This window comes from Stegastes partitus, unplaced genomic scaffold, assembly GCF_000690725.1.
Source record: "Stegastes partitus isolate 25-593 unplaced genomic scaffold, Stegastes_partitus-1.0.2 Scaffold1355, whole genome shotgun sequence".
NCBI classification, from domain to species: Eukaryota; Metazoa; Chordata; class Actinopteri; family Pomacentridae; genus Stegastes; species Stegastes partitus.
In genome coordinates, this window is record NW_007579086.1 from 128,577 (window position 1) to 153,801 (window position 25,225).

Sequence of the window (25,225 nt, forward strand, 5' to 3'; positions counted from 1 at the left end):
TCACACCTATGTGAGCAAATCATGTGCTGCTCATAGCGGGTCCACTTAGACGTGACAGCAGCCATCGTCAACTAATTAATCAGTTAAGATGAGAATGGAGAGAAACCATCACAACACGTAAGAAGCATAGCCAGTGTGTATGTTTTGGTATGAAACATGTGATTAGTCACGCTTAGTCTTAAAGGACAACACAAAACACAAGTCTGGTTACATCCTACAGCACTATCTTCTCCCAAAGTGTTTTCCTTTCTCTGAGGAAATCTTCACCAGCTAATGAACTTCTGCTAATTTATTACATCGCTCACATTGCTTACCTAAATTATTAGTTCCTATTAGTCTGTAGACATTTGACAATGTATCACAGTAATTTTCATAGCACTCAAGAAACTAATTCCTTTGCATTTGTCTTTAGTATTTAATTATTGAAGAAGTATAGAGGCCATAACTCAACTTAAAGATCTGACTGTACTCGTGACTGTGCAACCTAACTAGTACACAACCATATGAGGTGCTAAGGATGATCCTCCATGATGTATTAGAAAATCAATGACTTGTGTAGATTTTTCATCATGTTCCTATTTCATTTCTGTCGTCTCTTCTTTGGTCAATAACGAGAGAAGAACAGAACAGCATCTTCTAGCCTGAAACAACTAATAAACAGCATTCAGCAACAGTTACTGTATGTGGAAGTCATCAAACGCACAATAATCAGAATTAAAACCACGCTACAACTTAACGGATATAGAAGACTTCCTCCACCCTGACAGGAACAAGGATGAAGCTCTCCCCTCCCTGATCCAGCCGGAGCAGCACTGTCATTACTATGATAGAGTTGCCATGGTGACAGCTGCTAATTGATGGGCCTATCATTCATTATTGAGTGACAGCCACCCTAGAGCTGCCCCCTGACTAGAATTCTTCTGAACAACTGTCACGGAGGGACTCAATGCGGCTGTAACCTTAGTGTGGAGGTGAGTCGCAAACACATAATCACACATGAACCACGCACGAGAATACACACCGCAACAAAGACGAGCATGTCGAGACTTGCGCGGGCACACCCACGCGGGCTCTCGACGATGTGCGCACGTATAGCTAACGGAAACCTAGAAACGTACATTTACACAAACACACTGCGGACACTGAATCGGTCTCACGGACATGCGACTGACACATATCGACCATCTAACCTTCGTCTCTGGGGTCGGCGGTAGTGCGAGAGTACTTCTCACGCACACCTCTCCTCGCTCAACATCATCAACTCGCTTCTACAGAGAGCTACCTACATCGAACTTCTGTGTTTTCCCGACATTGAAGCAACATGCAAACCAAAGCGGTGTGCCCCATTCTCTTTTCTTCACAGGTTAAAATAAATTAAAAGCCAGGAGGAAAGAGAGTCAGTCAATTAAGTCACTAAGGGCTTGGCCTTCAGGTGTCCTTGGAGGACAGAAGAGGGAGCAGTGCAGTTGTATTACCGTGTGTTGATGTGTGTGGTGTGTGTGTCTGTGTGTGTGTGTAGGGTAGAGTCTCCCTTCCTTTGACAGTGGGGGCTTGCCCTGCCTCTTGTACTGTAAAGACGAGGGCTTTAAATTGCTTCCGTCACCGGGCCCTGAGTAATGAGTGTGATTCTAATCGCAGTTCCTGGGGCCATCGGCATTAGTCTTAATCTGAGCGGGGCGCTCCAACACCACTGACAAGTAATGCAGAGCAGGTAGGGGCGTAATGAGAGGACGCGCGCACGTGTGCACGGACGCACATACACAGGTTACCCCCACCCAAGATGCAGAGGAAGGCTTTTGTAATAAGAACACAGTTACAAGAACCTCTCTCCCATCTTTCTCCTCCAGGGCTGGTTAGGTATGCAGGAGCTGTGAAAAATGGCTGAAACCTCCCTCACACAAACCGGGACACACTGCTGCAGCGAGCTCTGGGAGAGTCTTTGGGCATACACAGATAAAAAGCCTTCAAATGTAAGCTCGGTGTTATTAAATATTCAAAACTGCAGCGCAAATATTGATATATTCTAGTTCTGTCAAATTATACATGTGGTACAAAGGAGGGGATTTATCCAAACAATTTTTCTAAGAGTTTTTTTTTTGTATGCTCAGGATGTAACACAGGACTATGTGTATTGTTCTTTGTGAGCACAAAAGTCTAAATAGTCTCTGCTTGCTGTCACAGTTGTTCATATGCACAGTGACCAAACAGGTAGCGAGGCTCAGAGTCCACTGGCACTGGGTTAGTCGAGGACTAAATTGCTGTGGGGCTGCGAGTGGCTGCATAGCCGAGCAGGTCGTTCCTCTCTGTCTCTCTGTGTTTGCCTGTGTTAAACTCCCTCCTCTGCCCTCATCCATCCTCTCATCCAGTCTCTGGCTCTGTCCATCTATCAATCCCAGCACTTTGTCAGAGCCCACTCCATCCTTACCGCTGAAATAACAAAGGAGAGAGGGCTAGGGGAAAAGAGAGAGAGAGAGAAAAGAAAAGGGTATGCAATAAAGCAAGAGAGACATTCAGAGGGAACAGAGGAGGAAGGAGAGGAGAGAGTGGCCCTGCCTACAATCCTCATCGCTGGGGAGCTTTTCACCTCCCATCTGCATCAGCGCTGATCTGCTGACAGAGGCCCTGATGCGCGTCGCCTTCTATTGCACAGGCAAGCAGAAACACTAATGCCGCGCTCCACCCTACCTAAACCACTCACCTCAGCTCAGACAGCCAAGACAGGCAGCTGGCAAAGACGGGTTGGAAGGGAGGCAGGAGCTTGAACGGGTGACAGAGGTGAGGACAGGTAGCAAGAAAAGAGGAACTTGAGAAGGATGGCAGCAGGAAAGTAGAGCAGAGGAAAACAAAAGGAGCGGAGAAATTAGGGACGCAGTTGTCGATAGAGGAAGTTACGCAATAACTCAAGAGCAGTCTTCGAGGTAGATAACCAACAGCAGTTGGATGTTGAAGGCAGTTGCATACTTAATTATCCTGTAGTCCAGTAGGAATGTGGCTCAGTTTGTTTTTTTTTTTCCTCGTTGTGTGCATCGATAGAAATCACAGGGAGAAAATGTCTCCTTAATTAAGGCTTGATCAGCTGCATGTCAGTGGTGGTTTGGAGGCCGAGCAGAGTCGCGGGGCCTCATTGACCTACACATTCAGTCCAGCTGAGACGCAAATGAGAAGTGGTTGCTGAGACACCATCACTACCAACACAAACAGAAAAAACAACAGGGCGCGAGCATATTAGTTTAAGAAACAGGTACATGCTGTTCTTATTTTTTCCCCCTGAGCCAAGACCTCGAATAGTTTATACAGATACCAAGTGGGATGATTTTTTTCTTAGTTCTTGTTTTTTTTTTCTTTCTTTGATGGTTACCTTTACAGTGTTTATACAGTGTTTTGTATAATATCCAAAGGGGTCAGCATGGATTGACGGTGCAATAAGCTTTGGACAAAACTTGGTTAACATTAAAAATACACAAGCTGAAATACAGATTTAATTAAATTACTAAAAATCAGAGACTTGGCTGAGAAATGTTGCAGAAATTGAGATGATATATTTTTACTACACAAGGCTAATCATGAAATGTACACTGGTGTATAATGACCTGCTATTGGTTGCATTCATGCCTAAAGGTGGAGTCAGCAATTCTTAGGAAAGATTGATATTTAGCATGTTTAGATAGCTAGCATGTGCCACATTTACCGCCCATTCTAGCTCCTTCTTTCTTGTGCTCGAGCATTAACGTGCGAGAGGACGAGCTAGAATAGTGATTTGTGGATGGGCCCCGAGCCATTTTTCTTTGTTTCATATTTACAGAGTCAGGGCTTTGTACGAACACTGGATTTTTTTTCAGCACACACATGACAGACAGCTAATGGACTGTGAGAAAATACTCGCTGAATTTGGCAAAAATGCATTCGGGATGGAAATCACATACTCCACCTTTAATGGGCACATTTGACAGCTGCAGTACATAATGCAACCAAACAACTGGAGATTAATATTCAAGAATGAATGTTCTAACTTCAGCATTGGATTCCAATACTGGAGTTCAGTCCAGAAGTATGAAACATATTATATTCAGCTGTAGTGGTGGTAATTTACACAACAATACTATTATTGTTATTATATACTAACAATTGAGATCACAATTTCAAACAGTGCAGTTACCAAATGGCAAAGGCTGCAATTTCAAATTTATGTCCTGCAGTGTTCAAGGAGCTGCCGTCACAGGCACAGAACTAGATTCGGTTCATCGAGGACTTCCTGCAAGTGCCAGTGAAGTGGGTGGGAGTCGGCAAGTCCAGAGAAAGCATGATCAAACTGTTTTGATCCGTCTGCAGCAGCCACATCCTCGGCGTCGGCTTGGATTGTAACTTCAGGTTTTCAGAGGGGTTTAAAATATAAACTCTGTCCAAAAAGAAACTGTTGCATCAATGGTTTAACAGTCCGTGGCATCCTCATTATCAGACAGTTACACTTTGACCTATCTGAACTAAAAAAATAAAAACAAAACAAAACCACAAAAGCAAAATTTGGACTCGTGTCTATATGTGTCTAACTTCTCGCCCAGGAAGTTCGTGTTCCACTTGAGGATGCTGAGTGCTTTAGCGATGTTCCCGTTGTCATCCAAAAGCTTCAGCACAGGATCCGAGCCTCGAACATACTTGATCTGAAGACCGTTGAACATCTTCGGCTTCTCACTCCTGACAAAAGCTTGGACTTGGGGGAACCTCACCAATTTTCATCCGCACACCTTGAGGATGGCAAAGTGTAACTGATGCAGTAATGCTCCATCACATGTTTGTTTTGTTTTTTTACACTATTACACAGTAAATACTAATGTCCATCAGAAAAATCACAATTAGATTTTTACGCTAAACCATTCAGTCCTACTCTGGACGAAGCAAAGCACCATCTACGGCTTTAGTAGGGAATTCCTGCTCATTTCCATAGCTTAGCATTCAACTCATGCAGCACAGCCAGTATATGCGTAGTTCTAATTCATACAAACATCTAGGCCTAATTTTGGTGAACAGGTTGTTACTGTTAATGAAAACAGCATCATCACAGGCCGAGCACTGTGAGAAATCATCGACCTTGAGTCCGTGCATCTTCAAAGGCAGAATCTGGCGATGCTGATGACGATGTAATGGCTGATCAAAGGGGAATTACAACGCGGGTTTATGGTAACATTACTACTAACATACAGATAAGGGAATATGTTGAATGTAGACACGACCCCGCATGCATCTGCAAAAATCAATAATATGAAAGAAATAAAAAGGGCAGATGGTCCTACATATTACTAGCAGTTGGGGAGTTTAAGCTTGTGCTTTCATACATTAAAAACCACCCTTCTAGCCAGAGCTGCATGATGTATCGCTTCAGCATCTACGCTGTGATGTGCGAGACATGTGTAATAGTCACATTGCAGAAAGTACAATGTGAAGTAAATTAACTAAAACATATCTTTTTTTAACTGACTGATAAAAACAGACAAAAGAAACACAGTTGTGATTTTCCATGACTAATCCAAAAGACAAGTGTATCTGATAGAACCTAATTTGTTCCAATTTAAGAGGGCTTGGAAAGTTTTTATTTTAGAACTTTTTTAAGGAGTTTGTTGACATCCAGCCCATGCAGGCTGGACATGTGCACAGAGAAATGAGCGAGGTACCGGAGAGAAACATCAAAAAAGAAGATTTGGTTGCAAAATCAAAATGCAGCGTGATATAAATGTTAAATAAACTGAAATATTTCAGCTACAGAAAGGACGATGTTGATCAAAAACAGGTATTTTGTCGACAGTGTCTAGCAATTGTTGCCACTACACGGGGCAGTACTGCTTAGTTGTCTGGCTGTTTTAATCGGCAGCAGCCAAGCCACATCTGAATGCCATCCAAAGCAAAAAAAACTATTTTAATTTCTGTGTTGGTCTTCAAAATGGCAGACAGAAATCCCACAAGTTCACAAGTTGCCATCCCAGAACTGTATGACAGCTATTCTGTATAAAAATACAATTCCACTCACTGTGTGTCATTTATCTGGGTATATTATATTTGTGTATGACAACAGCTTTCTTGGAAAGTCGCCTGTAATAAACTGCAGTACATGTGAGCACAGAGAGAAGGAGCGAAGCAAACACATGTAAAATGCCTCTGAGCCGAATAGCACGAGTGTGTTTTCTCTTCAGGTGCTCGTGCACTGTGCTGTTGCTGCTTTGGTATACCATCAAATCTGTGCACAGTGTACAAACCACCTTTTTGTTCTGTAGTCATTTGAAGTTCCCCCAGTCTTTAGAAGCCTTGTGTCAAACTTTACTTTTACCACCACTGTCTAAAACTGTAGTGCTGACTACATCTGACCAGTAACTGAAGCCAGTAACTGAAAAAATGACTCAGCAACATTGAAGAAAAGTGCATCTGTTACAATGAACTGAAGTAAAGACGACACGCGTCAGACAACAATATTCATGTTAATGCATTTTCTGTATTGCATAAGGCTGACTAATCACAGTAGGTCTAGTAACGGAGGACCTCCAACTGAAGAGTCACTGTTTGAAAAGTGCATTTTTCCAGATTTTCGATGAGGGAGGTGGTGGCTACTCAGGACCAGGATGAGAGATGTCAAGTCTGTACAGCAACAGACACTGGGGTGAACGTGGCTTGTTGGTGGTTACAGTGGTTTGGCCACAGACTACTTCTTGCAGTTGCTTAGTTACACCAACACAATATGTACTAAGCAGTTTGTTTTCATATTGCAATATATATCGCACAAATATCGCAGTGTCAGGTTTTGCTAATATCGTGCAGCGCTGCTCTTTACTGCACCAGTTCTGCTGATTTTAGTCCTTGTGTATTTGCCTCCAGTGCTGCACACACTAAAACAAAGCAAGCAAGTCTCTCGCTCACGTCTGATGCGGTTTCCAATCAGCCGACACTAATTAGACAGCAATAAACTGTTATTAATCGGCTGGACAGCATACAACGAGCTAGATATAAATGGTGGCTGTCAGGGCCTTATTCAGGAACCAAATGAGTATTCTCAGTTCACTGCCTGTGTGAGGCATCACCACCTATGTCCTCTAACAAATGTTCACCATTCACCGTACACACACATACACACACACACTACCGCTGTATTATGCTGTCTCTGAATGCAATGTCATTGTGAATAGTGTGTCCAGAGTCTTTCAGAGGACACAGGAAGCAAAGCGATCACACTCGCGGCTTTACAGGCCCTGAAAACAGGTCCTGCTATTAATCAGCTGGTGAAAATAAATGCCTCATAATTATCCGCCTTCTTCCTCTGTCTGTGGGCTAAGCATCTTCTTCGAGACCTCTCCCAGTCCTGCCTCCAGATAAAGGCCCTAATAAATGAGAGTCCTATTTACAAAGTCAGCTCCACTTTAGCCAATCTGTGTCTGGAGAGCACATTTAGGGCTGGAAAATGAAAATGTGTATCGACAGAAAGGAGCGGGACAAGCTTCTCTAAGGCAGCCAAGACAATCTATTAAGGCCCTGTTTTTCAACGTCTTGATTTCCACCAGTTTATCAGGTCTGTGAATAGCCTCACAAGAGGGGCATTTATGATGGAATGTGATTGGATTACACTGAGCGCTAACCATGCGTGATTGGTTTAGCTGAAAAATATTAAATTCCTGTCTAAATGGACCGGGGGTCGATATTATGTCTTCTGCTCTGGAAGACAGGGTAAGGGGGGTGAAGTTAGAGGATTTGATATTTCATCACTCATTTCATGCTTTAGTGCAGCATGGAGACTGACACTAATGCATTGGAAGGACGTGGCGCTGACAGCACACCAACATATTCATGTCCGATCACCCCTGGCTCAAGAATCTTCCGGACTGAAAATAATCCATTCTGAAAAGTTGAAATGGAAGTGGGTGTGTTCAGCTGTTCTTCTCATAAGCGGTTTTGAGAAGAAAAATGAAGTCATGGCCAAAAGGATCTGAAATGACAATGAAACTGGAGGGGGGACGGGGGGTAAAAAAAAACTGTATGGGCGTGGGATTTCTTAACCGTTTAAGACTGCACATTCAGAAAATCCCTAAATGTGGAAAACAAAAACAATACCTAATGTGGAAAGGAGGGGAGATAAAGCAAAGAGAAAACCATGAATAAATTCAAACTTTGTGTCCTGTGAAGAGCAAATACACACACACCAAAAAAAAAAGGCTTAGGAGTAATGAAAGATTGTTTATGTATTCTGGCATGAAATGGGGCGGTGTTGTGAGGGCGACAGGCGCGAGGAGACGGATGGACGGGAGTGACAGGCCGGTATTCATCCTGCACGCCCCAGCGGCCGGACTGCTACTGGCGCTCGACAGAGCAATAAATCACCAGCTCTCCACTCTGTACCTACAGCTTATTACATCCAAGATGACAAATAAATAATAATCCCTGTCATGCCAGGCCTTTGCTCAAGGATTGAGCCAGAAACCTTTTGCTCATCACTCCTGATCTTAAGTGAAAACACTAGAACAAGGGAATTGAAGGCCATGCTTTACTGAGCTTATGAAAGTCGGAGTGAAAGAGAGAGGAGGGAGAGGGGGGGAGAGAAAAAGGGAAGGGAGACAAAAATGAAGGGAGAGAGAGAAAGCAAGGCTGGGAGAATGATGCTACCACTACAAAGCCTTTCTGGGTGTGAAGGGAAATGATCCAGTAAAGAGGGGGAGAGAAAGTGCAAGTAGGAAGCGGAGGGGGTAGAAGAGAATTGCCCTTGTGCTCTGCAGGATGAGTGTCGCTCACTCAGTTGAATGGGGCTCTGGAGAATACAGCAAATCAAAAGCCTTCATCACTAAACAGGACCGGCGAAGTGGCCACAAATACTATTTGCCATTTAAAGGTTGGAACAACTTACAATACCATTACAATCCTACTGTGACTTATAATTTAGATGAGAATTTAATTAAAAAGAACATGTTGACAATGAAGACAACAATAAGGAACAGAAATATAGTTACAGGCGAGTAAGCAAATGGCCTCTATACATGGTCTATTGTAAATGGCAGAGGACTGACTAAGTGTGGTATAAAACTAGGAGTAAAAACCTCTTACATAATCAGCTGAGAGCTACTTCACTGAGATACCACACAGCAAAAATGTCTTCCAAGACCTCGTAATGATATCTTGGTTAACTGTGTTTCAGGCTAGAGAAAGACTGCAGCGGTACAATATATTCCACGTTCCTCAAACTTATTACTTAACGGTCCACATCTGGTTTTTATTAAAAGTCCTGGAAAGATCGGCGATAACAAAATAACATCCAATCAATTCACTTAGAATTTTTAAGCAACTTACATTCAAGTTAAAGACAGTCAGAATAAATTCAAGCCGAGTGGGAGTGCTTTGATTGGCGCCGTTTGCCCGCAATCAGTTGTATAATTGAACTCTGATGTGCGATTACAACACAAACGACATCTCTTACGGCCCAGCCAACGCCAAACCGAGGCAGACACGGCTCCGACGGTTACTCCACGTTCGCTTCTGACTCAGATATATTCTTACATTAAGACTAAGTTGTTGAAATGGTGTCGAAAATGAGACACATTCTGTATCTGCGTTTAAGGAGCTGAGAGCGAATTCTCTGGTGTGGCGTTACTGCGACGGCAACAGCACACAACGCTTTCTCTCCAGCAGTTAATATCGCTTGACAACAATGTCAATGATGGGGAAATAAACCACATTAATATTTAACGGATATTCAATGTCACTAACATTTTATTGATCAATAGAACATTTTTTTTTCTAAATAGAAAGCAATACACTTTATCCTGTACTGTATTCATAACGCAAGGTCCAGATTGAGTTAGTATTTAGTTCATGTGTCGCCGCACTGTGAGCAGCTCTGACTACAAGATATCAAAAACAGAGTAAGAATACAATAGCGCGATTGTTCCCATTATATATTACAAGCCTTATCTTTTAAACAAGACGTAATTTGCATAGCGCTGCCCCGTCGTAAAAATTAAAAGTCTCCAGCAACAACAAATGAAAAAGCAACACCTGTAAATAAGACCTGTCACTTTCCCCGGGTGTTTCATGGGCCTGCACACCCCTCTTGGTGTGCGTTTCGGTGTGTAAGTGAGACTGTCTGTGTGTGTGTGTGTGTGTGTGTGTGTGTGTTGCACTACAAAGGAAATACGGGCCTCTGATTAAAGAGTGCACTGTCATAAAGGTTACTGAATTGCAAATGGTCCTCTCCATCTTCCCTGTAATGGAGACTGGTTAAGAAGGAGAAAGAGAGCAAGTGTGTGTGTGCGTGTGTGTGTGTGTGTGTGTGTGTGTGTGTAAGAGGCCGAGAGAGGGGAAAGAGAGAGGTGCAGCCATGATAGGAATATAAACAGGGAGTCTCAGCCAGTCTCAGACTAAGTCCCAGTCCCTTCACAAGCGCCACAAGAGACATTAATCACTGGATCACCAAGGCATGCTTAATTGCGAGTTGTATATCATGGTGCATACAGTGGCTAAAGGGGGAAGGAAACTCATTATTTCGGTTTGCTGGATGCAGGGCTGGGTGCGCCTCATCTGGACTCCACCACCTCTCCCTCTCTGCCACAGTACACCTGGGACCAAGCTCAATGTGACAAGGAAAAATGGAGTATGCAGTCACCTCCTAATTAATATAGGTCTGCCACTATTGTTGTACCACTAAAGACGTTCACGAGTGATCGCAAACTTACTCAAACAATCGCAAATGGGCACAACAGCACAGGCTGAACCAGTGTAGCTGACATGTGGGGAATCATTCTATTAGCCACCTATGTGCGATATTTTTGCTTATAGTGACACCAAGATTCTTGGCTTATGAGTGGTTTGCAGTGTTAATAGTGGGAGGCCATAAGTCAAGGTCACAAAAGGCTTCAGAGGGAGATTTTTTTTTTTTTTCCAGCTCAAAGAAAAATGGAACAAACTCCCAATCGGCCACTTTTATTTAGATTTCTGCAAGTGCTTCTGTAGGCAATATGCTAATGAGAGGGACTTGATAAATGACTCGTAATATTTCCCAGACATTTTGCTTTCCCTCAGAAGTTTGCCAATCTGATGTAGCTTGAAGATAATAAGGCGCACTCCGTCATTATATCAATTTTTGTTACCCAGATATTTCAGCCCATGTTAGTAATGACGAGCAAAAAGCAAACGAACCAAGGGCAGAGCCTGGCACCATTGATCAAACACTGTCATTTAAGCACTGCTAGTTCGAGAGGCACACGGAGAAGGACACACACACACACACACACTCAACAAAAAAAATAAAACCTCTCATAACAAACCCACACACTGTATGCACAAATCTGTGCATGCATGTACACACATGCATGAATGCACCAAAATACATGCATAAGTGCACATATTACACAAACACACAGGCAAAGGAACAAAATGCAATGGGGTGTGATTATAGAAAATTATACTCACCATGTACACTGGGTTGAATAAAGACATTTCAATAAATATGTTTCCTTAGCAAGCAAAATACACAGTATCTCATTTTAATGGTTTTCAATGACATTAAGACTGTACAGATCTAGTTAATAGTCCATAAATAGGCTATTATTCAAGACTGCCAAGGCTTTGGACTCATATATAACATACTCCTCTTGTTTGCTGTATATTGTTTTCAGGCGTTTGGGAATACGCTGCAGGGTTTAATGAATGCAGCCCCTTTTTAATAAACAGCATATAGTTGTTTTCGGTGCTTTTTTTTTGACTAAGTGGATATATTTCCTATACTTATGGGCTCGTGCTCTTTTCTTGAGAGCCTCTAGGTAAGCAGTTTACAAAGTGCAACACTACAAAGCATGAAAGCTCATTGTTTTTATATAATGGACTCCAAATTGGAGTCATAATATCTCAAGTTACCTTCTTATCGTCAGTACCTTTAGAGATGGTCAAGAAAAGCTTTACACCAACGCGCTGCCGTTATCAGATCAGGACTTCCTGGCACCAAGAACGTTGGCTCTCCACATTTAGCTGTTTGCTCTAAGTTGCCAAACTCCATGACCTGAGAGGTATTAGGACTCTCAGAGGATAGACAAAGGGTCAAACAACTGCTTCATGGTTAGTCAAGAGGTGAGGGACAGGCTCTGTATAGACTTTTTAAAAGTAAGGCCAAAATGCCTGAGTAGTAGTCAGCGAGAGGTCAAAGTGCGAGCAGAGTTCAGTGGGCTCGCAAAGGCCACGGAGGGGAGGAGTGAAACAGACACAAAAGGAGAAACAACAAAGAATGCAAGAAAACTGACATGGAGGACTTCCTTCAGCTTAGTTTTCCTCCAATTAGGGATGCTGGACCGGGAGAAGGTGGGGATGAGATTAAAACGAATGAGGTGGAAGTTGTTGCCCCCCCCTCCTGCCAAACGTTCTCTTTGATCTGCATACAGAGAAATATCCTGTTGTGGAGGCCGCGCTTGTCCACTGCGAACTATGTGTGGACAAAACAAACTGCGAGCCCGAGCGGTTCTGCTGCAGCTTAAAACAACAGCGTGTTTTCTCCAGAGATCCAGTATATTCATAACAGCCTTTCAGCACTTGTCAAACAAAATTGACCAAAAGGCAACCTCGGATACAAAGACGGAGATTAAACACAATGGTTTGTTAACTAAAAAGAGCTTGAAGAAAATAGAATCAAGAGTAGGAAGAATGCAACCCAAACAAGCTGCAGCACACATTCTCTGTGACCAACTGCAATGTTATTTCAGCGTTACATTCGGATTTCTGAGAGAACATGATCTAAATGCACTGATGAGGTGGAAAAGTACAGCAGAATAAAGAGATATCTATAGTTTCCGTATGAAAAGGGTATAAAACAAGTCACATTTTTGGAGGAAATCACTTTGCTACATGACAGCTGATGGGCATAACAACCTAGTAAAAATTAAATAACACTTGAGTGGGTAAATATACTCGAGCAGAATGTCAAGGAAAACAGTGCAGGGGCAGCCTTTAAGGTCATTTGCACAGATTTAGATCCCACTTCTGACTAATGTAATTGACGGTTCATCATCTCCCCTTTATTTAAAGAAGCCACTTAACAAGCCGAGCACATCTCCAGGAACAGAACGTGGGTAAAGGAAATAAGTTTTCAACGTGTTATTAAAAGAAACGCATCCACAGACCAGCAGCAGCACAATGGGCAATTAACAAAGCTCCGAGAAGCCATAAATCCTTCGTTAACAAACAAATCCTGTCACACAGTGCCGCGGTTGCGAGCGGGGCCTAAATTCCTCACCAGTCAGCCAGGCTTATTTTGTTAACGTGAGTGTATGTTAGGAAACTAGAAGCGAATGTAAACACCGGTCTATGAGATCTCAGAGCTGTCACTTACAGGGAGATCGGCCCTTCTGATTAGAAGCAAAGCAATACTGGCTTAGCTGAACTAATATTTGTATGGTCACAATAAATCACTCCAGCTTTGTTTTACCACATGCTAGTCACTCAGTCGTAATAGACACAGTAATGCCTCTCCGCCTGCCAAGCCGAATGCCCTCCTCTGACAAAGAGTACAAAGTAATGAGCGCGGACACCGGAGCAGATTAACTGGAGAGAAGTAATCGGAAAATGTACAGTTATTGGGAAAAAAATGGGGACTTTGAGATCATCGAGGTGTTTTCTGCAACTTCTAGATTCCAGCAGCTTTTTTTTTTTAACAGGTTTCTTTTTAATGGAACACCCAGCAGGTCGACAAAAAAAAAAAAAACAAGACTTACCAAAATTCACAGTGATGAAAGCCCCTCTCAACAAGTCTGCCGCGCTGTTGTCGAGCTGATGCCGTATTACAAGACACTCACAAACTTTGGCAGGTAGTAAATCAGTCAACAGTAAATGCCATCTTTTATCAGATCATAAAATCTGCTTGTAGGCATTTAATTTTCCCCCCTCTTGTTTTAACAGGGAAACAGGCAGCCCGGAGAAACCGTGTTTTGTTTTTATGGAGGTTACGGGAAAAAAGTAGAGTGTGTGTAAACAGGGCTAAGCCGAGCACTTCTTGTGCATTTGTGTCTTTTGCCTGCGAGCGACAACAATGTGGGGAACTGCCACTCTTGTGAAAGCAGGTATGAGTGTTGTACATATTTTATGTGACAGATGAATAGGCAAAGATTGAAAATGATTGTTTGTTTTCAGACAGTTACTATGCTAATGCTTCAAGGCAATATCTATACCGCCATCAAGGCATCTCACGGGAAACCTTCCGACTTAAAATTAGGCTTTGTCACACGGCGTTAGATCACAACTCATATTTAACCCCTACTAGGATGCTACAAAATGCCCCCCCAAAAACTGATCTCGGTGTCAGTGACCTTGTCCAGCTACCTCAGATTGAAGCCAGTGCCATACCCTTCCCTGACCTTAAGGGGCAGTCTTTACTTGCTGCACTTTTATTAAAGGTCATTGCGTCTGGGGTGAGCCGGCTGAGGAGCAGGGTTCGCCCCGGCCACTGCGTCGGCCTACCCTTTCCCTAAAACCCTCTGGCCTCTCCGAATGGCAGCCCTTATAAACACTATTCACTGTGCTCCCTTTTACACTAGGTGAGGTCAGAAGTTCAGCCCCCAGGTTTTAACAGTTAAGGCCGAGCTGTGAACTTGTGACCTCCCGGGGTGAGAAGGAAGGGGGAGAGAAGTCGAGGGAAGAAAAGAAACGTAGGAGGGGAGGAGGGGGGGTCATCTCTCTTCAATGCAGAATGGCTGGATTTACAGCTGCATGCTGACTGCATTGCAAGCGCAGCAGAAAACACCTGATAGCATCTCCTTGGGGGAGGAACCGCCCGACCCCTTTGTTGTCTCACTAACAGTCACCCCGGCACCATAAATCATGTTAATTACTTGACTGATGGAATAAATCTTAAAAAAGTCAGTCTGTGAGGCTTGGAACAGGAGGTTCCCGCACTGCAGTTCTGCTTGCTCTGCGTTATCTGTCATCCCGTAGTCACTGTGTAATCTGTCCATTTGTTGCTGCCTGAGCGGGACTTTTGAAGAGGTGGACAGGCTGAGAGAAGGCTGGGCGTTTGTGACACACATATCTCCCCGTAATCCATCTTCCTATGGGTGGTCTCCGTGGGTGCATTTCATAAAACAAAGCTAATGTTAAAGCCGGGATCAGCAGGTTGATGTGTTGAAATGCAAATGGTGCAATTTCAGTCACAGGCGCGGAGAGTCCGAGGAAAAAGTAAATCAATGTCAAAATTATAAGTTTGATGTCACCATCTCTGTTTGCTTTTGAGAGAATGATTTAAAAGCTAGGCTTATCCTCAAGTATTCACACTAGAGAACACTTTCATTGTGCAAAAAGAGGATGAAGTTATTTTTGAAAGCCTTCTCTTGAGAACATCCCTAAATGACACATTTATTTCCTATTTCTACATGCTACCAGATTGCATGAAACTCCAACAGCCTGACTCAGAGCCACAGAGCAGCATGCCAAAGACATGAAAGGTCATTCACACACAATAACAATCCCTCTAAGAGTGCACTCATAGGCTTGTGGGTAATTACAGTTCTTTCACTGGAGTGTTTTGTGTTTCGCTTTGCTTGTTCTGTCTCAAAAGCTAACAACCACTCATTATTCACGTTTGAGTTGGGCTTTTTTTTTTTTCCTTCAGCAGGGCAAATTACACACAAGAGTGACAGCTCTCAGAGAAAGAGAGGTCCAACAGCCTCGCTGGGTTCGGGTAAGTGTAGTCTTAAATCAAGGGGGCAGGGACGCTGACTACAGCCCTGCAGTCTGTTGACTTTGTGGCAAGGGCACCAAAGGGCTGGAGACATGGATATACTGTACTCTTACAGAGCCCACTACAATAAACTGCCTTCCATAGTAGCCATAAAGTCTCCATGATATACTATTCTAAGATACTTGTCCAACACTTGGTACCTTAAAAACTGTACAATCTGCCCACTGCAGGAGCTTCTGGTTCGACCTTAGAGAAGCCTGTCCTAATTCAAAGATGGCATGTGTATCTGTGTTTGTGTATTCAAAGACTTCGAGCCCTTCAGGCGCTCACTTGCACCACACAGGGAGGTTAGCAAAGACAACCAGAACTAACTCACAAACGTACATGCGTGCACACACACCCAAGCGCGCCCACACACACAAATCTACCTGCATGGCTAGTTTGGGGAATGTTTCTCCTTTGGAAAGGATTTATGATGCCAAACAGAGAGTAATGAAACCCAGAGAGATATTTACTGTCAGTGTCAGAGCTTATTATCCCAAGGAGGAAAATGGGGTCAACTGGAAATACTTGCTGAAAACTGGGTGTTGCCTCTTGTCTAAAAAGAAAAAAACAAAAGCAGTTTCGCCTCTCTGTCACCAGACTTGTACGATCCCAAACAGTGAGGTCAATGTTGAGGGATCAGCCATCAATAAAGCAGGAATAAACGGGCAATTCACTGCAAACATCTGATGTTCCGACTTGTTCTTCTTCTTTTTTTTGTTTTTTTTTACCGCAGCATTTTGCCTATGGTGCACTGCTTAATTACTTTGCTATGCTCCGTGACTCTCACAGTGCAGCTGATGTGGCATCTCCCTCTATTTAAAGTGTACACAAGACCACCATGTGAACATCAAGATTATTTATACTCACCATACAGCAGCGGTGGGCTTTGAAGTTGATACCAGACGGTGGCATGTGCATCGGACAATGACAGAACATTTATTGGGAGCGCTGTCTATTCATGGCTTAGGCAGCGCTCGAGTTTGACCCAAGACATAACCCTCTCCTGCCTGCATTATATAGGCTCGCTACCCTTCACATAATAGCACAGGGGAATTGCATTTTAATAGCAATCCACTAAAACTTAACTGTGTGCTTGCTTGGTTTCAAACAGCCATTGATCACCGGTTATAACGTCCTTGAGTGCAGCAGATACTGGTCTTTCTGTAAACACTGATAGCAAATGTTGATACAGGTATCTCAGACAGAGCAGAGTTCATTATATATAAAAAAAATATCTGGAAGAAAAAACTATATTACAAAATAATCATCTTATTTCAAACAACAAAGCAGCTTTAAATGTGCTTTCATTTTGACTTATCCTACTTTCAAACAGACAAATTCTCCATAATCCTGCTCCCCGTTAGTCACTCTTGCCATTTTCCCATACGAGGATTATTGTGATAATGCAAGCCAATACCACGGTATTGATCACGGCATTTACCTTGACTGCTTAAGAAAGGGCTGTCGATACGAGCGAGCAAAAATGAATGAGCTGTCCAAGCAGGCTTCTCTGCACATAATTAATACATCCAGAAGATCATAAAAGCACACAGCTGGATTGGCTGCGCTCGCATCGCTACGGCTAACACTTACGTGACGCTCGGTTTGAAGAGGAATACAGAGGTATAATATTAACACCAGATGAGTGTTGATGCATTCCTATTCACACATGACTCCACTGAACCACAGCCCATAAGCACATTCAATTATTCTTCTCCTAAGCCATTACAGCCAGAGTGGCTAGTATTATCCCCGCCTAATGGCAGATAATACACAATATTCGGGAGTTCAGTGTACTAAGCATTTGCACAAGCCTTAGTAAAGTCCCTTACTTAATCATCCATCTGGTACTCTAGGGAGTAGGTTGGAAAAACCAGAGGCAACATTTCTGTTGGCACCGAGGCCAAGCTACAGTAGAACTGCACATGTTCACTGGAGGAGCACGAGAGGAGGCAGGGATACAGCTGTTTGTTGTAAGATTATAAATTGAGCAAATATGTTTTTGTTGTGAGGGATTACATGTCCTGCATAAGCAACAATCCTTTAATGTAAAGCACAATAAAAGCCGAAGTCGGGGGAAACGTGCGGGTGACAAATACTACAGAGCACAATCTTAACATAAACAGCAAACTGACCTGAGTCAGGCGAAGCACCTCACGAATATCAAACAGCTCGTGTAGAACTTGTATCCCTAATTCTGCACCACCGTTTCCTCTGGGGAGCAAACTTAAATAGATCACACTGGTTGAGATCCATTATCCATCACGGCGTCCCCATTCATCTCAAATGCATAATTTCTATGGGTGATGTGTTGCAGTTCCCAATGCATCAACATTATTTATGGTTTGACATTATAAAAGTAAGTGCATAATTTATGGGCCTAAATTAATGCACTACCTTCCGTGTGCTGTCTGTTTTTCAGAGATTCAAAGCCAGATTGCCGCATGCCAAAACTATGGAGCAATCCCATTTACAGCAGAGAGCCCACAGCAGCCATGATTTATGGCAGTAAATTAAAAAGAATGAAAAATTTATGACAGCAATTTGTGGGCAGTCATAAAACTATTATAGAACTTTGAAGTGGCGTTTTGTCCTTTTGCATGTAAGTGATGCAAGATGACCCAGCGTTACAGAAATATCATAACTCGTCTCATTCGAGGGAGATCGCAACTTGATCTCCTGTTAAAAACGCGTATCGAAAATTGGGAAGTTAATTGAGAGAAAACGTCGCTAAACCTGAATGAATTGTACAGAACAACACAGTTTCAGAAATAACTACAGCCGGTACACCCCTGCTAAGTGTGCATTCAACTTCTCTTTTGCATGAAATCGAAGCCGCAGCTGGCATTTGAGTGGATGCCAAGCCGTGATTGAATGAAAGCCCATCCTTGACTGACAAATGATATATTAAGCTTTCAGTCAGCAGGGGGGAGAAGCCAGGCATGTCAGTTACCTGCTACAGCAGAAACGCCACTTGTCAATCTGCCATTGGCAGGGCTAAACAAGATCTGAAATGTTAAAAGCCCTGCACACCGTAGTTTTTCACTTCCTTGTGCGTCCCGGGCACTTAGACATATCAGCTATGTGATGGCTATGAATCAGTGTCTGCCATGAATGTCAGAGCATCGCATTTATAAGTGAAATACCATTTGTTAGGCCTATGGGCATGCTCCTCCGGTTTCATGCAGGATATGAGAGAACATCGAAATGACAATTGACTCCTGCATATTAATGGAAAAGTGACCTTCATGAGGAAGAATACATCATCGCGGTATATCGTCATGACACATTTCACATAGGCAAATTAGACACACCCATTTAAATGGAAATGTTAAAGTCAGTGTTTGTGCGTGTAATTATGTTTGTGTCCATTCCATGTGTGGGCCATTAATAAAGATCTGAGTGTGCGTGTGACGGAGGTCTGTGGGCAGTGTTGGGCAGCTCTGAGGGGCCCTCTCCTTGACTCTGATGGTGTTGATTATGGATGATTAATGGTGTAAAAGAACAGAGAAAGAAAGGTCATTTCCCGGGTTCTGGAGGGAGCAGCTACACTGGGAGTAATTAAGACACTTGTGTAAGCATGATTAATACACACACAATGACGGCGTGCACGGTAAACAAGGCAACAGACGGTTGAGCCTCGGACTTTGTATTCCATTTTGGCGAGCAAAGTGTAACCGCAAGATGTAGCAGTGACTGCATGATGTGATTTAATTAAGGAAAATATCTCACAGCTTACCTATGTCGAAGAATTTCAACCAATCGTAGAGGATCCAGGAAAGCAGGCAGACATGAAAAAAAAGGAAAACTTGTGTCAAAATCCTCAATAGCACACTGCATATTATTTCAAATCATGCAAGTTTTTTAAAAAGTTGTGTAATGACATATGCATTTTCGATTTGTAGAGTGGCATTTGAAAATGAAGAAGACCCGACTTAAGTTGACCCAGTGCCATAGAAGATAAATCAGCATCAATATGTTCTCACCACAGTATCCTCCTAGAAAGAACACATCAGCACATCCTGTTACCAGCCTGTACTTCTATTACACTAGCATTCACGTATCCTATAGCATGTGCACATGAGCGCCACATCGGGTTTCACTTCTGCTTCTGCAAAGTAGTCATGAGTATTACTTTAAATATCTTGATGGATGACAAAACTACCCACAGACACAGTAATGGCACAAAAATATCCGTTTTGTATTGTTAATTACAATGCAGGCTTTTTATAACAGCATTACATGGGTGATAGTAAGAACTACGGCCACTCAGACCTCACTCAACCTGTGGTCTTCTCTTGTCATGTGACAGGCGTCTACAGGAGGATTAACCTCACGGTGCACATGAGTTAGGGCAGTACGGGAGATAAGTGTCACTTCACTCCAGTAAGCAAATTATTCTGCTCATTCAGCTGTCTCACGTCTGATCTGCAAATCCTCAACTTGCAGGACATTGACTGAGGCTATACAAATACGTTTATATTTTAAAACAAGAATAGTTTCCACGGTTTGGCTCCATTTCAAAAGCAATGGCCATCCACACCAGCACACGTGCAAATCCTATCATGTACACAGATCGTGGTGTCAGCATAAACAGGAAGCATTGCTTATATGTAGAAAATACAACAGAAGAAGGAAAGCGATGGCAAAAAGTAAGACCAAGGATTGCATCGCTTGGATTGACATCAAAGTGGAACTGTTACTGAAGCAACACATGAGTTTAAGGCAGTCAAAAACATAGACTGGGAGTCATCGTAACATGATAGGGGTGAAATGAATGAGGGAAGGACAAATAACATCTGACAAAACCCAATTAAGAAACAAACATGAGTGTCCATGTCATTGATTTTGTCCATTCAGACTAAAACACAATCACAGATTTTTCAAATTAAAACAGTTTCAGCAGCGTTTCCAAAAGTCTCTACTTAAGGAGTCCTAAAATACAGGCATAGTGTGACTCCTAGCCGCAAACAGAACAAAATTTAAGGATTTCAAAATCAAACCGTACTGGTGTGGATGTAGCCTTCCTGCAGGAGTTTTATGGTTTTGCCACACAGACAATAACATGATTGTTTTCTCTTGTTAAGCCAAACCTAAGATCACACACGGAGAGGTATTCTTTCGCACCAAACCGAGATGTCACTTTATGCATGGAACTGACAATTACGCTGTTCCCAGTGATGCTGCGGCAAAAAAATAAAAAAATTAAAAAATACCCACTACGCTGGTGGTAGTTACACTTTGCATGTGCGCCACACAATTAGGTTTATGATGACTGATGAAAATGATGGTCACCGAGGACTCATACTAATAGTGCTATTAAAATAATAGCTGACAAAGGTCTTCAGCTTTAGCTCTTGTCTAATAATCAGTGACAGTAGAATAGTACAGCTATAATCACCCTGACTAAACTAATTATGAAGTCACGGGGGCTCGGGGGCTGTTGAAGTTAGAGCAGAGAGTGTGGGGAAGCGGGGACACTGAATGGAAGCAGAGCCATGCGGAAGGGAGTGTTGATACATGCCCAAAGAGACAGTGTGCAGCTGGGAAAAACCACCACCACTCTCCATACCGTCTGCACATCGCCTCCACTTCCTGTTACTCATTCCTATTTTACTCACACACACCCCCCAAAAATACTTTCCGAAGTTCACGCATTCCTCTAAAATTAAGTCAACATCCATACAATGTCCTCCTAAATAGGCACAGTAATAACTGATTTATGCTCGATGGGATGACACACAGCTGTCTCCTCCCGATACTCGTCGAGACAGAAGGCCCTGTGTCAGTGCCTTCTCAAGTTAATTGTAAGTGAGTTCCAACATCAGGCCTACAGTATGCTGCACGGCTTCACATGTCAACCGACGGACGACTACCAGGGCTGACAGTCACCGAGCAGCTCCACACGCTAACCCAGCCTCTACCACAGGCCCTGTGATGTGATAGCACCGCAGAAGACAAAGGGATGGGTTCCATATGGCCAGGAATCACAGCCTTCAAAAAGAAAAACGAATGGGACCGTGAAGAGAATCTGTGTGACAGCGCCAAGAAGCAAGTGGCATGGAAATGGGATCCCAGCCAACACAACACTGATTTGGTGTCAAAGCTGTTTGTAATATAAAAAAAGGGGCAGGGAAGATCAAACTGCTTAAAATTCATTAATCATCTTTACTGACTACCGGCTCGATCCTCGAAGAGCACCTGATTTTGTATCTTCTTCACTTTTAAACTACCAGCATTATTGTTCTTGACCCACTGCGGCACGCGCTCTATTTTTATTGCTGAAAATGTATTTTTAAATTCAAGAGCGATAAATTTTGAGTGTATTTCTTTTTCTCTCTCTTTTTATTTTTTTTCCTCCTGTTGTCATACTTTCTCGGTCAAAGGTTTGTGGGTTTCCAGTATTATTAGGGGGTTGGAATTCATGTAGAAACAGCTTTAACCACTCATTCATCAAAAGCAGCCCTGTTTACTGCATATTTGGACAATCTGGAAAACTCTTATTCCTGAGTAAGATAGAAAGCAGGACTTTTCACTTCCTAACATGAAGTGCACAGAGATTTGGCAGCATATTTCCTGTTGGAACCCCATGTCTCCTTTGTCCCATCCAAGTTTGTTAAACCGCTGTCATTTCAATTGTTCTGCTATAGAAAAATTATAATCCACCTGTCAACAATGACAGGGTGTTGGAAAACTCGGATAATGGATACTGTAGGGCCCTGAAATTCCAACCAGGGCACTTACTGCCAACTAAAACCATTACAGAATGACAATTCTTTTTCAGTTTATTTGAAAATTGCAGAGAATCACCACTGCCTCTCTGACCATCTAACCACAATCAATTTCCGCAGCCAGGCCCAGATATGAATGAAAGAGGAAAATGAAATATTGACTTGTTTAGTAAAGGGGTTTTTATCTCCCTCCATTGTTGACAACGCCATAAAAACTCCATTCAGCACACTTAACTATCTCGCTATGGTGCAGATAGTGGAGCGTGACTCGAAGATAGTGGCCCTATATTTAGGGTTACACTGACATTGAATTAATAATTTGATTCATGAGTCCATTCTAGGCCATTTCCATAGGTAATCAACCCTAAAAGGGAAACAGTAGCGTCCACAATTAGAGATTAATGCTGCCTTTGGCCAACTCGCTCGCTGGCGTCATCAAGGTAATTAGGGGGAGATAAATTTCTACAGTTTAACATAACAATGAAAGTCATGTAAAAGACTTCGAATGGGTTCTGCTTGGAAAGAACATTTCGTTGCGCAAAAAAAAAAAAACGCAGTAAAGTCGGCAAGAACTGTACACGGCGCTGATTCCTCTTGTGACCTCTGCACAGTTAGCAAGCTGTGAGTTCAGCGGAGTTGTGTAGGATTGGTTTTGTTCACACTCGGGGCCTATAACACCAACAGCCTACTGACAAAAGCTGAGAGGGATCACTTTGATCTCTGTGCCTCACTAAATCAACACCAGACAAGGTTCACGCAAAGGTCGGCAAAGTCATCTGATCGTCGCATTCCAAAAGCAAGTATTGCATGACAGCCATACACCAGCGCAGGTTAAATGTCACCAAAAGTTCAGGCATGACGACGGAAGATGGACAAATTTAATATGCCCCCAATGTAAAAAGAGAAGAAGAGCCGACAAAGCAAATAAAAGGCGGCTGAAACGTGGTTTTAGCCGTGCAAGTTAGTGGAGCTAAAAACATGTGACATGCTTTAATTGTTTGCACTGTGATACAAAATTTTGTTCAGAGAGTTGCTAAATTGTTTGACATAACAGAATCCGAGAGACTTATACACCGTGGAAATAAAAGGTAAGCTAAAATGGGACTGGGTTTATATCACTTCACACCATTTACACAGACTGTATACACGTTTCTTCAGCTTTGATGCTGAGCAGAGACACGGAAAAGCAACGGCAATACGGTCCATGTTCAGATCACACAAACACTGCGGTTCCCTGTACTATACAGTCATTTACACAGGGTCACTAGTCTTCACAGGAGACCAAACCTATCATAACACAGCTGTGAGCACAGACCTCCTTTGTATTCCGAGAAAAGAGAAAGGAAGGAGGGGGGGGGGTAAAAAGATGATCCAATTAAAGTTGTATATCATTCTGCTCTCCTCTGTCAGTGCATATTCCTCTGGCTCTATTAGAAGCCAGCTCCTCCCAGGCAGGCCAGTGTAGCTCTGTAATTACACCTCTTCTTCTGACAACCTGCATGATTGTTTTCCTAACACTGTATTACTTCGTTAGTACTTTCCAGTGCGCGTTATTTTTAAACTGTCAGTCTGGCCCCGACTCATCCCCCCGATCTGCACTCGTCTGTTTATCATAACAATCATTAATAACTGTCACTTGCCAACATCCATAGAACAAACTCATTGCCTCATTACCATGTTGGAGCGTTTGTTCCGGCGCAACGCCTGTGTATCGCTCACAACAGGGCCAAGCCAATTACTTTGCTGAAATGGAATCACATTAATCAAAACTTAACAAGGTGGCAAATTTAAAGATATCACATTGCAAAAGACAGCATAACTAATATGTCACTGTCATGGTTGCTGTGGAGGTATGCAGCAGGCAGGGACTAAATATATTGCTTTCAAGGGTCCATATGAATTTAGACGTTTCGTATGATCGAAGAAGTACTGGAGGCCGAATGAGCTACACAGAGCCAAATAGTGGCTACGACTGAGGACCTTATTGTCCGTCCACTAAACAAACAGACAGAGATGTCAGGGCAGGTAGAGCGCAAGAGAATGCAAGAGAGAGACGGAAGCAGAAAGAAAAGAAAAAAAAGGCGACAAAAGTGAGGTAATTCACCTGACTGGAAGCGGGAGGACAGAGGTGGGAATCATGGGGGCAGTAGAGGAACAGGAAGGAGAGTAAAGTGGGAGGAACAAGGAAGAAGAGGAAGACAGCGAGGGAGGCGCTTAAAGAATCGGAGAAATGGTGAAGAAGAAAAGAAGGCGAAGGAGAAAAAAAGAAGCATAAAAGGCGAGAGGGATAGAGGGATGGACAGCGAGCAGCGAAGTAGAAACGAGGCGAGGCGAGAGGGAAAAGGGGAGAGGGGAGGAGGAAGCGCCGAGCGTGTCTCTGAGAGCACCAGCAGGCGGCAGTTCATCATGTCTCCCTTCACAGAGACGTTTTCTTTTACACTTTAAATGATGATACTCATCAATCACGGGCTGACAGCTGCATCAAGCCAGCTGCAAACATGCAAAGGCCAGCAGTGTGAAACCTGCTGACGCCACCCATCGCTGCATACAGGAGGAATCAGTCAGCCGCTCGGCCTCCGCCCAGGAATTATCTGCTCTCACAACACACCAGCTTGCTTTTCTCTCCGGCAAACCTAGAGTAAATACAATCCATTTTAACAAAAGTACCTCGCATGGGTTTGACAAGTGACATGTAGACCTACTTTTACAGAGTGTAGGAATTGTACATTTTTATTAATTTTAATATAAAAGCAATAATAGTGTACGTGAGGCT

The 25,225-nt window shown here is 43.0% G+C and overlaps 1 protein-coding gene across 1 annotated transcript in view; it reads right to left on the reverse strand.

Moving 5' to 3' along the window:
- The window catches only part of lrmda (leucine rich melanocyte differentiation associated), a 134,329-nt gene extending 109,716 nt beyond the window's left edge, over nucleotides 1-24,613 (reverse strand). Inside the window, exon 1 of the mRNA XM_008298841.1 lies at nucleotides 24,557-24,613. Coding sequence (XP_008297063.1) covers nucleotides 24,557-24,591 — 35 coding nt within the window. The 5' untranslated portion in view covers nucleotides 24,592-24,613. The remainder of the gene's footprint in view (nucleotides 1-24,556) is intronic.
- Between the last annotated feature and the right edge of the window lie 612 nt (nucleotides 24,614-25,225).